General features: G+C 36.2%; 1 protein-coding gene across 7 annotated transcripts in view; it reads left to right on the top strand.

Annotated features, from left to right (window-relative positions):
* Positions 1 to 13,993, top strand: part of TRDN (triadin) — a 368,093-nt gene that overhangs the window by 37,658 nt on the left and 316,442 nt on the right. For all 7 annotated transcript variants that reach the window (XR_008662524.1, XM_055310519.1, XM_055310523.1 and 4 more), the window contains exon 2: positions 6,544 to 6,753. Coding sequence is in view for 6 of the 7 variants with exons in the window: in XM_055310519.1 (XP_055166494.1) it covers positions 6,544 to 6,753 (210 nt within the window). In the remaining variant the exon portion in view is untranslated. The remainder of the gene's footprint in view (positions 1 to 6,543; positions 6,754 to 13,993) is intronic.

Here is a 13,993-nt window from a genome sequence, read left to right as displayed (position 1 = left end):
TTGAAAATGAAGAGATTTTTTTTTTCAAAAATGAAAATAATTTAAAAAGAATCTGGATAGATTGTTCTGAATGATCATTCCTCATAACACAAACATTGAAGGAAAAGAATTATTTGCATTCCTAGCCATAGCCAGAGCATCACTCAGAACTTGTGATGGCTAGTAATACAAACATACCCAAAATATTTTATATATTCTCATATAACTGGAAAGTCCAGAGGTCTTTCTGACTCTAAACACAGCTGGCTCTGTGAACCTACACAGTGGAATCTGGATCCTGCCTCCTTCCATCTTGCAACAGACTCTCTAACCAATGGGCTAGAGGACTACTGGTAGACCCCACCAGCTTGCCAACCTCAGCAGAAATTGAATGTCATTCAATAGCTCCACAAAAAAAATGTGGAGGATTCTGATTGTCCATCCCTGTATGGTCATAGGCAAAGGGTGTTCTGAATGGTCAAGCTTGTTTTAAAGAACCAGCTTTATGGCTGGAGGTTAAATGAGGGTTCACTTTCTAGTTCTACCACTAGAAAAAAAAAAAAAACTCATCTGCTGGAAGAATATAGGGAGTGGATTGATAGGAAGGATTATTAGTTAATGCAAAAAATAAGTATATATTGGCTACCTCTGTAGGTAGATTAGGTTGCTAAATCATTCTCTGGAATATCATTACAATGATCGCATCTTAAAAATCTCAGAGAAAATGTGGCAATTTAGGGTTTTCATTGAAATTAGCAGGAGATCTATTTCTGGTGTGAGACAAAGCCACTTTTACCTTGAAAGAGAAAAATAGGGTTTTTTTTTTTTCAAGTGCCTAGAATCTGAATTCTTTTAAAAATTACTCTAGGTATTTATTATGGTTTATCAACTACAAACACACACACACACATATAATTATCTAAAAAATATATCTCAAAGCATCTATTTTGAAAAAGGATTATTTGACAAAGACTGTTTTTGTGAATTGACATGGTATATTTTTGACAAAGACTGTTTTTGTGAATTGACATGGTATATCTCGCCTCTCAAAACCTATTTTCATTCAATTTATATATACTTGTAGAAAAACATAATTTAATTGTCACAGATGTCTATGTTTGTGATACATGGACATTCTGCAGACAACAGGATTGATAAAAGATGGATTTTTCATTTTTCAACTTTACTTGCCAAAAGATCTTTTTAGCAATGTTTCTCCAAAATCCTTACTTACATGTGTTTTCTGAAACACTGAAATATAGTAAAGGTCATTCTTACTTGTAATTGGGAATTACATTCTTAATATAATTTTGGAACAAAACATATTTCTACAATGCCATTGTAGTATATACTCCTTCTCTGTCCTTTGTTCTCATATTTTTGAAAGAAAAATACGACATTGGAGTACTCCACAAGCCACATCACATAGGAAAATGCAAAATTCATAATTAATGCTTTAACATAATAAGAATGTAATATTTTATTTATACCATTCTAGAATATAGGTGTCTTTCTTGAGCATCCTGGAAGAGATTACATTGTCAGTTTCCCCTAGGAATAATAATGGGCAAGTGTACTTGGCAGTTTGATCTGATTAATAAGGCATGATGAGGTTAAGTGACTTCTTTTAGGAGGCATATGATTTAGTCTTCAATGCCTAACCTGACTACAAAACTGGGTCTTTGGAATCATCATTACATAAGCAGCCCCTAATTTACTGTATGGTACAGTCATACGGCCTTTCAGCCAAGTCCCCACTTCTTTTGAAGCTAACTTTAGCCTTCTGGCAATCAAAGTAATTAGTATGAAATCAGAAGGAATGGAATGAAAGAGTAGGCATGGAAAGTACCGTCACATATCCTGGCTGCTCTGAGATGCCAACTTTCCAGGAGCATTGCCTATGTCGAATTTCTCAGTAATATTTACCTCTCATTTTTTCCACCATATCAATAACTAGGTCTTGTCATCTTCAAAGTACTTCTCAAACATTAAATAATCTCAGATTACACACTCTGCTCTTCACATTTATCTTGACCAGCTGTCAGAGAAGGCAATTTATTTCCCCTCCATTTTATTCCTCTTGGCTCGGTGTGGCTTCTGCAGTAAATTTGAATGGAAAATGAAAGGTACAATTTAGTGTGTTTCCATAACAAAGGAAACACATAATTTTCTGTAAGCGGTATAACCTTCAGATTACTTTCAAATTGCTTATAGTTTTGCCTTCTGAGTTGGATACACAGAATATATTTCAACATCTTTGAGTCTTGATTAGTTTTTAAGTGGAAATTTTGAGGATGTGAAGACAAAAAGAGAGGAAAAAATTTAAAAATCATTTGGTTTTAACATTTTCATTCATTTAAAATATCATACCATAATTATTTTGGCAGGATTATGAGGTGAGATAAAATTTGGGATTCATAATAATATCAGTACTTTTAAATCTGAAAGTTCACATTTTAACATTAAACTTAAAATTTGCATTGCTTTCTGAATTTATATAGTTTCTCATTTTTCTGATTAAAAAAAAAGAAGAAAAAAGTATGGAAATTCATGTCTCTTTAAAATTTTTTTGTTGCTTAAAGATGTGACCAGGAAAAAGGGAATGTGACCAAGATTCAACTAATTTGTATCAAATCCCAGTAAATTTGTTCTTTTGGTTTCAAGATACCAAGCAGGTGTGTATGATATTGCCTACAGAAATACTCTCTAACACATAGTTCACTGAAGTGAGTCTGAAGTGCAAAAGCAATTCTTCTGGTGTTCTCCATATAGCAGTAGTAGGAAGTCTTCCAGAGGTTAAAAAACTGGAGATTAGCAACATATCAACTTTCAGGTGGCCTCTCCTAAACACTTGTAATTCACTTACTCTCCAGCAAATCATTATTCCGAAGGTTTGATTCACTTGTAGCCCCACTTGGATCTTAAATTGCACTTCGAAGCACTCCTATCCTTCATCCATTTTCAGAACTGCCATTAGAAGTGATGGGAATTTGGCACAAAAATCAATGAAAGGATATGATATGAGTTCGTTCTAATTTTTCCTTCTTTGAGATCCATCTCAAGTACAGTGTGTGAAATCTATTTTTTAAAGGTATTTTTCCACGTTGCTAACATTTCAACTAAATTGAGTTCATGACCTTGGGATATATATTCACATAGTTTTTCAGAAAAGAAAGGTTGTCGCTATTGTTAATTTCGACCTAAAATCATTTCAAATTCTTAATTAATTCATTTTACCACTGATCTCCTCAGCTTTTTAATCTATTAAAAATACGGGGCTAGATTTACTATCATCACCTAGAAATCTTTGTGTTAGTTATGTTTGGTTATTATTAATACCTGCTAATATTTATCTTGGAACGTATTTGATTTTTCCCCCTAGTCAGTGATAGGATTTTGTGGCACTTATTCTTGTCAAGAGAAGGATAGCACTATTTATTGGTAAAGAAACAAGTTTAAAAAGTAACACTTTTTTTTTAACTAGACTACTTAATTATGCATGTAGTATTTTCATTCCCCCCCCCCCATAGCTAAGAGTTTTCATACGAACTGGATTCAAACTCTCAGCACCCTGTGTATACAGCTGTTAGAAGTTTCAAAATTTGTCTCTGGTTTAACAAATTCCATGACACTGAAAACATTTGCATTATAACAACATAACTTTGTTATAGATCATCTCTCTTGACTGGTTAACAGAGCAAAACACTCTCCATTAATATGAATAAATTACAGTCTGTGTCCTTCTGCATCACAAGAAGTAAATTAATTGAAAGAAGGTCATTGAAGGAGTTCTAACATCCCACCTTGGCTCCCCGAAAATATCTTAGCCTAACGTATAGGCTTATTCAATGAAAACAAATGCCTGGATTTATTGAAGAGTTAGTCTTTCAGTCTCTACCATTGTTTCTGAGGTTAATCTTGCCCTCCTGGCCTTTCCTTACCACTTTAGTTGTACTAGCCATGGAGGTGGCAGTAAAAGTAATGGCTATGGTGATGCTGAGAATAACGAAGATATAGTTTAGTTGCTGTTGTATGGCAATTTACTGAATAATTCGACGTAGCAGGAAATTTGCCAAGCAACTGACGTGAGTTATTTCTCTACCATCATAAACCTGCGAATTGAGTCTTACCATCCTCCATCCTCAGTTACGGAGGTTTCTCACTCAGAGGTGAGAAGCAGTAGTGACCTTCCAGCCAGGAAGTTAATCCCAATCTCTCTTGTCTATAAAACCTGTGGCCGACCTGTTTTGCTTTACTGTTTCCATGATAAAGCTAGACCTCACTGAAAGAAAGAATTGTGCCAGGTAGAGAAAGAGGTTGAAAGATTGAAAGGAGCACTTTAATTCCACTCTGAGGCCTTCAAGGAATACAAAGAATTCCCTTCAGTTTGAAAATCCTAAAACCTTCCAGCTGTTATTTAGCACATTCTAAAAGTAGCTACAAGTAGTTACTTTCCATTTAGGTGAAATTTATTTTGTGCAAAGTGTCAAAGGTAAAAAAAAAAAAAAAGTGTCAAAGGAGTATGAAAATTTGGAGTTTTTTTGTTTTGTTTTGTTTTGTTTTGTTTTGTTTTGTTTAGTCTGAGAATGTAATTTTGAAGTAAAAACTAGAATTAAGAATAGTTAATTGTTGGGCTCCTGGGTGACTCAGTCAGTTAAATGTCGGACTCTTAATTTTCACTCAGGTCATGATCTCAGGGTCATGAGATAGAGCCCTGTGTGAGGCTCCATGCTCAGTACAGAGTTTGCTTAAGTTTCTTTCTCGCTCTCCCTCTGCCCCTACCCCACTGCTCACATATGCTCTCTTTCTTTCTGTAAAATAAGAAACTAAATCTTAAAAAGGAAAGAAAAGAGAGATAAACAGGGTAGCCTGGGTGGCTCAGCGGTTTAGCACCGCCTTCAGCCCAGGGCCTGATCCTGGAGACTCAGGATCAAGTCCCATGTCAGGCTCCCTGCATGGAAGCCTGCTTCTCCCTCTGCCATCTCTCTCTTTCTCTCTCTCTCTCTCATGAATAAATAAGTAAAATCTTTAAAAAAAAAAAAGAGGTAAACAGTTGAGGGGAAAAATGACAACATAAGATCAGATAAAATTTTGCTATCATATGTGTGTGTTTGTGTATGTATATACATGACATAATGTATACACTCTTGCAATTATTAAAAATGTATAAATATGTATAAATACATATACATGCACACACATAGATAAATATATACAGACATATGATTGTGTACATGTATATGTGCATACGGGTTTTAAACCACCAAATGGAGGTTTATAGCACATTGAACAAAAAATTTCCCAAGATAAAAAATATAAAGGGAAAATAAATATACCAAAAGCTTATCTCTAGTGATCCAAGAATTACAAATGAAGCAGGATTCTCCCCCTATGTTATTGCAAATAGTTTGAACACCGGTAATACCCAGAATTGTCGAGGATAAGAAAACAGAGACTCCTGGCATGTAAAAATTTCAAACATATATACTAATTTTCAAACACATACATATACTCTAAAAGATATAAAAGCAATAATGTTATTTGTCCCGGAAATTCTATATATAGGAAAATCTCCTAATGTAAAAATTATTAATGTGTGCTGAGGAAAAAATCCACCGTATCCCAAGATAGAAAGCTTTTTTACTAAATTATGCATAGCCACGAAGTGACGTGCCATGCAGCCACTGAAGTGGGTATTTTATGGAATACATACCGCAAGAGAACATGTTTATTATATATTGCCTAGTAAAAAACATAAAGGAAAGAGTGATGACGACTTCAAAAACAAATAAGACATATTTATATATTTAAATGTATGTACTGAAAAGTAGGTATAAGTAGAACAACATTGATAACAGCTGTTTCTGGTTCATGAGATTACAAATGATGATCCATTTATCTATTTATTTTGCTATTTAAAAAAATTTTTTGAATCTTTTCCTCCATAAACATGTAGACCTTTGAAAGCAGGGATAAAAGGGTTACTGGATATAATGAGATTTTCCAACATCATTCACTTTGATCTTCCGTGCCCCTTCACAAATAAAAATGAATGTCCTCCATGGAAGGGTCAATTATACGGTTAAACCAGGATATCCAAAAAGTATTTCATCCATTTGAACTCCTCGATCATTGATTTCGTTTCTCACCCGGGGAGATAGTTTTGCTCACATTCAGAACTGACATACGAACCTAAATAAAGGGAAAAGATGTCAGAAAAACAACTCGTCTAAAAAATCCATTGCCTTTGACGGTAGTGAATGTAGGCAGCAGTAGGGGAGAAGTAAAAATGATTAAAGGTGATGACAAAGTTTGTGGCTTCCATGGAATTATTTACAGTGTGGAGGAGAGGAGGGATGCTAATCACTAGGGCAGGTGGATTTCAGAGCTTAGGGTAAATCCTAGGGAGGAGGCAGGAGGTGTGGCCCTGCCACTGAGAGGTGTGTGCACTATAGAAAATGATGCAAACAACCCAATAAATATATAATCTGTGTGGGGGTTTTGGTCATTAATATTTGACAGGAAGTTCTAAATTGTGATTCTTCCTTCTGAATGTTTGATTAGGAAATGCATCTACTACCACAACTGTGATCGACAGCAAAAATGGATCTGTGCCCAAATCCCCTGGAAAAGTGCTGAAGAGGACAGTCACAGAAGACATAGTGACAACATTCAGCTCCCCAGCAGCCTGGCTTCTGGTCATTGCTCTGATCATCACATGGTCAGCTGTTGCCGTTGTTATGTTTGACCTAGTGGATTACAAAAACTTTTCAGGTAAGATCCCTGGAATGTGGGTTTTAGATGAAAAGAAGCAATCCTGCCGTCTTTGTTGCTTGTCATTTCATCTTCCTGTGAGACATGAAGCTCCCCACGAATGTGCTCGAGTGTCAGGGAAGGCTGGTTTCCTTCTCCTCCATTTCCTTCTATTCTTCTTTGCCTCTTGTAGTCAGTGATTTCAAATGAAATGTATTTCTATATTTGTAACCCCAAACACAAACTGAAGGTTACAGTTTCACGAAGATAATGATTCAAAAGTTTGGTGGAACAGGGATTTTATCAATTTAAAACCAAACTGAACCAAATAAAAAAACTTCTGGACAAGTGGAAAATTGTGTAAAGCATTTTTAAGCCCCTCTACCATCTGGCTCCAAGCTTCTTTTCCAGACATTCTCTTTGCTCCTCCCATCAAAACATCCTATTTTGAGTTCCTGAAAATAAAGAGTGTGAAAAGGATTTTCCCAGAATTACTGATAATGAGATACTACATCTTGAGTGGCCATGTGTTCTCATGGGTTTGGAGTAAAACAGGAATAACACAAATGAGGAAAGACAGATTTTCATTATGGCCCAGTCAATCTTTGACTATACCGTTTATCTCTTTGTTCAAGGTATTTTAACTCTTTTAAAATTATATTTGTGTATTCCCACATCTGACATGCTCTATGGACTGTGAGTTCCTTGAGGGAAAGACTTAGGTGTATGATAAATATTAACTATGTAGACAAATAAATTTATGCTTTTTACCACAAGCAAACCATTTCATTAAGCTCTTAATGCACTCCTACATATTTGTACCATTCATCCCCATCCCCACTTCCCATTTTCTTTCTCCAGTGGGAGTGGAATCAGTAGAACCCAGACACTCTAAGTGGTATAAATTGCATTCTGTATCGTCAGAGATCCTCTACTTCTGATTATGGCATTTTACTCATTCAGCAATCATTTATCAAGAACCAGTATATGTGCCAGGCAATGGCTATAGTAAGAGAAATATAAGAATAAATATAACAAAGTCATAGAACTGGATCATTTGGGTTTATTGACACGTGGTGTGATTGAGATGATTTTTCTTGCACTACACTTGATCTTGGCCAAAAGGCCAAGAAGCGATAGAGGGGATTCCTCTTGCAAGAGGTACAATTGCTAGCTGTGCTAAAGTGAGCATTATCTAACAGGTGGATAAGTCCCATGATGTCAATCAGAGAAAAACACTATTTATCCAGAACTGTGAACCTCTGCTCTAAATAAGCAATACTTTTGGTACACTGTATAATGTAGGCTTTTAAAAGAACATACAATTGAAATGCCTGTAATATAAAATTATGGCCTAGAATTTTAAGTGAAAAACTTGGTTACAGTACCCTAGGTAATTTTATTTACCTTGGTACACTGTATAATGTAGGCTTTTAAAAGAACATACAGTTGAAATGCCTGTAATATAAAATTATGGCCTAGAATTTTAAGTGAAAAACTTGGTTACAGTACCCTAGGTAATTTTATTTACCTTGAGTGTATATCAACTGTGATAGTTCATCTATTCTTTTCTTTTCTTTTTCTAGAATTTCATTCATTTACATTTTAGAGTCAAGTATGATCATAAAATATAGTTCAAGTTTTACAATAGACATATCTTAAGAATTGTTTGTAAATCTCCTATTTGAAAAGTTAGTAATCTACTAAGTACGCCACAGGAATTACCGTTGCGAGGAATTTGTCCTTAATTATTTTATAAAATGAGCAGCTACTACCTATGATTAGATTTTTAGATTAGATTACTAAAATGTAAGACACACTCACAATGCATGGTAGAGCTTCCCTGGACTGCTGTAATTAGGTATTATTGATAATGCCTGTGTGACTGGCATTTCATCTTAGAGGGGAAAAAATAGGCTCTGTATTATTGCTATTTCATTTCTTCTTTCAAGGAGTGTTTATTAGGCACATCTTCTAATTGAGGCCTCTTCCCCCAGTTTCCTATATTTATTAGTGACCTAACCATCTATCCATTACACACACCAACAAACAACAAACAAACAAACAAACAAACAAACAAACAAAAGAACCCCTGCAAGTCATCTTTTAAATCTGCTGGACACCTGAACAATCACCATGCTCAAAATGCCAACAAATTCTCATGTTTCATGAATCCCCTCCCTTCTCTGGTTACCAGTGTCTTAATTACGACATTTTAGACCTGGATTTTCTGTTAAGGGCAGTAATGCAATTTCTTCTGGTCTCCCTCATCCAGTCTCTCCCCTTTACCATTGCTCTAATCTTCATAAAACATCAATTTCACCAAGTATTTCTTGTTGCAAAGTATAAATTCCTTGGCATGCAATTCAAGGCCTTGGCTTAGCCCTCCCTTTTCATCTTGTAATTCAGCTCATGCAAACTGTTTTCCAGCCATCCTTAGTATTACTCTTTCCTCCTTTCTTTGCCTAGAAACACATACATTCTCACTCTTCCTGTCCTCTGCCTTTACTGTCCTCCTGCCCACTGCACCCCGCCCCAACCAGAAAATGTAGTAAAGTAGTTAAAAATGTGAATTCTGGTGCTGGATTTTGCTGGTATTAAATCCAGATCTTATAACATCCTACCTGTGTGATATTAGAAAAGTCATTTAGCCTCTTTTTGCCTCAGTTTTATCACTTATAAAGTGGGGACAATAACGGTACCTATGTAATAAAATTGTTAAGAGGATTATATAAGAGAGTATATTGGAAGTGCTTAGAATAGAACCCGCTTTATCACAAGCACTGTATGAATATTAATATCACTAGTAGAGGCTCGTTCCTCCATTTTCTTGAAAGATGAACTCATCCTTCAAGACTTAACTCCCTTTTTTGGTGAAACATTCTCAGATTTCCTGAGAAAAATTCACTGCACTGTGCTTTCATTCCCTTGGTACCTTATGGGTAGCTGTATTAACACCAGTTAACACACTGCAGGATAAGTATCTCTTTACTTATCTGTTTCACTGAGAAACTTAAACTTATCCAAGGTCTGTTACTCATCTCTGTACCTGAGTGCCTGTGATGTAGTAAGTTTTCTGCTATCCATTTCTTAAAGGATATATAATGTTGACATTTAGATTTTGAGATAATTTCTTATATTAGGAAGAAAAAATACCATAAAATTTTTATTTCATCCATTTTTGACCAACTTTAAAAATTAAAAAAAAACCTTTGATAAAATCCCAGAACAAAAAAAATAATAAAATAAACTAGAAAGAACGTTATTAAACTCAACAGCCAAAGATAAAAAACTATCCAATCATGAAATGGGCAAAAGACATGAAGAGAAATCTCACAGAGGAAGACATAGACATGGCCAACATGCACATGAAAAATGCTCTGCATCACTTTGCCCATCAGGAAATACAAATCAAAACCACAATGAAGATAACCACCTCACACCAGGAGAATGGGGAAATATTAATAAGGCAGGAAACAACAAATGTTGGAGAGGATGCGAGAAAAGGGAACCCTCTTACACTGTTGGTGGAATGTGACCAGGTCAGCCACTCTGGTAAACTGTGTGAGGTACCTCAAAGAATTAAAAATAGACCTGCCCGATGACCCAGCAATTGCACTGTTAGGGATTTACCCCGAAGATTCAAGATGCAATGAAACGCCGGGGCACCAGCACCCCGATGTTTCTAGCAGCCATGGCCACAATAGGCCAAACTGTGGAAGAGCCTCGGTGCCCATCGAAAAGATGAATGATAAAGAAGATGGGGTTTATGTATACAATGGAATATTACTCAGGCCATTAAAACAACAAATTACCACCATTTGCCTCAACTGGATGGAAACTGAGGTATTATTCTGAGTGAATAAGTCAATCGAGAAGGACAAACAGTGAATGTTCGCGCACTCATTTGTAATCTGAATAATAGTGAAGGGGATATAAAGGGAAGGAAAGAAATGTGTGGGAGATATCAGAAAGGGACACAGAACATAAACTTCTAACTCTGGGAAATGAACAAGGGGTGGTGAAGGGGAGGAGGCGGGGGGTGGGGGTGAATGGGTGACGGGCACGAGGGGGACACTTGCCGGGATGAGCACCGGGTGTTATTCCTGTATGTTGGTAAATTGAACACCAATAAAAATTAATTTATAAGACAAAAAATACGTTTATAATTGAAATGTTACTTGTCATATTTTGTAATGGTCATCCATTGCTACATTATAAATTACCTCAAAAATAAGTGGTTTAAAACAACAATAAACATTTATTACACTGGGGCACCAGGGTAGTTCAGTTGGTTGGGCATCTGCCTTTGGCTTAGGTCATGGTCTCAGGGTCCTGGAACCGAGCCCCAAGTCCAGCTCCCAGCTTAGTGGGGAACCTACTTCTCCCCTTCTCTTGCCCCCGTCCCCTGCCTATGTTCTCTTTCACTATCTCTCTGTCTCTCTCAAATAAATAAATAAAAATATTTTTTAAAGAATTAAGAGCACCTGGGAGGCTCAGTCAGTTGGTGTCTGCCTTCAGCTCAGGTCATGATCTCAGGGTCCTGGGATTGAGCCCTACATCAGGCTTCCTGCTCTGTGGGAAGTCTACTTCTTCCTCTTCTTCTGTGTTCTCTCTTTCTCTGTCTCCCTCTTTCTCTCAGATAAATAAATAAATCTTAAAAAAAAAAAAACAATTATTATGTCAAACAGTTTTCTCAGGTCAGGAGCTTGGGAAAAGCTTAGGGTATATCTTGAAGTTGTAGTAAAGAAGTTGGCTGGGGCTGTAGATATGTTTGAATGACTTTCTGTGGCAGTGGAACCATTGGCAAGATGTCTTATTCATTTGGCTGTCAAGGTAATGCTGGTATGTCTTGACCACATGGCAACGGACTACTCTCAGACCAAGAGAGAACAAGACAGAAGCCACAAAGCCTCTTATGACCTAGGCTTGAAAATCACATACTGTCAGTTCTGCAAAATCCTTTAGGTTATGCAGGTCAGCCCTATTTATTGTCCTAAGAGACTATGGAATGGCATGCATACCATTAGGCAATGATCACTGGGGACCAATTTGAAGGCTGGCTACCACCTATTCTACTCTTAGAAAATTATATTCCCAAACTGTACAGCTTGAGGTAAATACTTAGATATGAGTAAATGCCATCCAATACTCTAGCTGATAAAAATTTATTGTAATTACAACGGGTGCAAAATGATAGATGATGTATTAGAATGATTGGCATCATGAGGTCACATCTAAGAAGATAAATAATCTCCAATGAAATTGAAATTAAAAAATCATAAATCTGAAATTCTAAAGAACAAATATATAAATTCTTCAAATAAGAAGTTCAAATACTTTTTGCTAATTCAGATTTGAATGCGCAATTTCGGACACCAAAATAGTGTAAGTTCAAAGACTGTATAATTATAGCATAAAACTGTAACTCATATTAACTATTGGTTGCATGGATGTATACACTCATATTAAAATTTTAGTTTCTTTTCTCCATTTAGTGAATTCTAACCTGCCTTTTTTATGTTGATTCTTCACAGGAAAAAAAAAATCATTTGCTTCAATAAGAGTGTCAAAACGTAAATGGTACTCTTATCTTCTTTTTCTTTTAAGATTTTTATTTATTTATTCATGAGAGACACAGAAAAAGAAAGAGAGAGAGAGAAAGAGACAGAGACACAGGCAGAGGGACAAGCAGGCTCCAAGCAGGAAGCCTGATGTGGGACTTGGTCCCAGGACCCCGAGATCACGCCCTTGAGCCACCCAGGCGTCCCAATGGTACTTTTATGTTCTTTTTTTTTTTTTTGCTTTTATGTTCTAATGTTATTTTTAATTGATACCATTTCAGATATCTGCCAAATATTAATATTATTAGGATGATGAGTCTTTGTACTACATAATGTCTTTGAAATATATATTGTCAATTCCAGGCTAGTGATTAAAAAAAAAAATACTGGGAATAACTGAAGACAAGAGAGGGCAGGTGTCCCTGGGCTCTAAATTACTCTCTGGCACTTTAAAAAGTAGGTAAACACTTTTAAGGCATTAAGAAATAGTTCATAGAAAAATGAAGATCTATTTTCATAAGTAAATACTGTACTGGATTGAGAAGAAGGATTCTCTTCTAGGCAAACTTCACACTTCCTGATTTTATTAATTTGATCTGATGTACCCAATAATGTACCTGTGAGGCATATGTAGAATCAGCTTTTATGTGCTTCTTTCAGAAGACTTGAGTGGACTCTCCAACTCCATAACCTGCAAACTAACGTGATTAGGAACTTGGTTTCCTTGTATGTCAAATAGGAATAGTACCTTGCTTTCTCGTCTGCAAAATTTATGACTTTTCTTCTTCCTGTCTAAGCTGAAAAATTTTAGGACATCAAAAAACAAGCAAACAAAAAAACCCACCAAAATCAGAAACCAGAAAAAAATGATTTTACATATCCTTCATTTCTTCCTAAAAATAAAGTTCAAACACTATCCAAAAATAATACAGTGTAACTATCAGAATTTGATCAGAGTAGAGTCACCATGAGTGGTATAGAATAGTAGATTAGTATATGGCTTATGCATTCATGAGAGCTGATTGGCAGTCTAGGTGGGGCTATTGCAATATATCTGAACTAGGCCATGGGTCCGTAGAGTGGAAGTTGGGGTAGGAGAGGAAAAATACCTTTATCCTCTACCTTTCTAAATTCTTGGCTGGGGCCCCTCTAACAAAGATAAATTAGCATGAAAAAAACATTCGGATTTATTTAATGTAAGTTTTATGAGACACAGGAGGCTTCATAAAGAAAGGAAGACCTTAAGAAACAGTTAAGCCCAAGCATTTTTATGCTAGGTTTGAAGAAAAGTGGAAAGTGGGGGAAAAACGTGACAGGACAAAAAGAGTAGGAGCTAAGTGTCATAAATTGAGGGAAACAGCAAGGGCTGTTCATTCAGATTCCTCTGGGCATCTTGGAAATAAGGCTATTCCTTTCCTCTGGGTTTAGGGAGGACACCTTTCTTAGGGGAGTTTTATGACCTGCTTCAGAGGAAGGTCAGGAAGTCCTTCTTGCACATGTCATTTCTCAAATTCTTTCAGCTGAAAACATTCAATATGCCAAGGTGCCATATTTGGGGAAGCATGTCCTGAATCCCATCATTGGAAAGGGCAGATAGAAATAGAATAAGGGAGACCAAGGACAAACTGGAATTGACAAGGACAAACTGGAACCTTTAACTGACTCTCTCCACCTCAAATTACAATGATGTGGGTGAG

Source organism: Nyctereutes procyonoides, unplaced genomic scaffold, assembly GCF_905146905.1.
Source record: "Nyctereutes procyonoides isolate TBG_1078 unplaced genomic scaffold, NYPRO_anot_genome, whole genome shotgun sequence".
Taxonomy (NCBI): Eukaryota; Metazoa; Chordata; class Mammalia; order Carnivora; family Canidae; genus Nyctereutes; species Nyctereutes procyonoides.
This window is presented reverse-complemented; position numbering and strand designations above follow the sequence as displayed.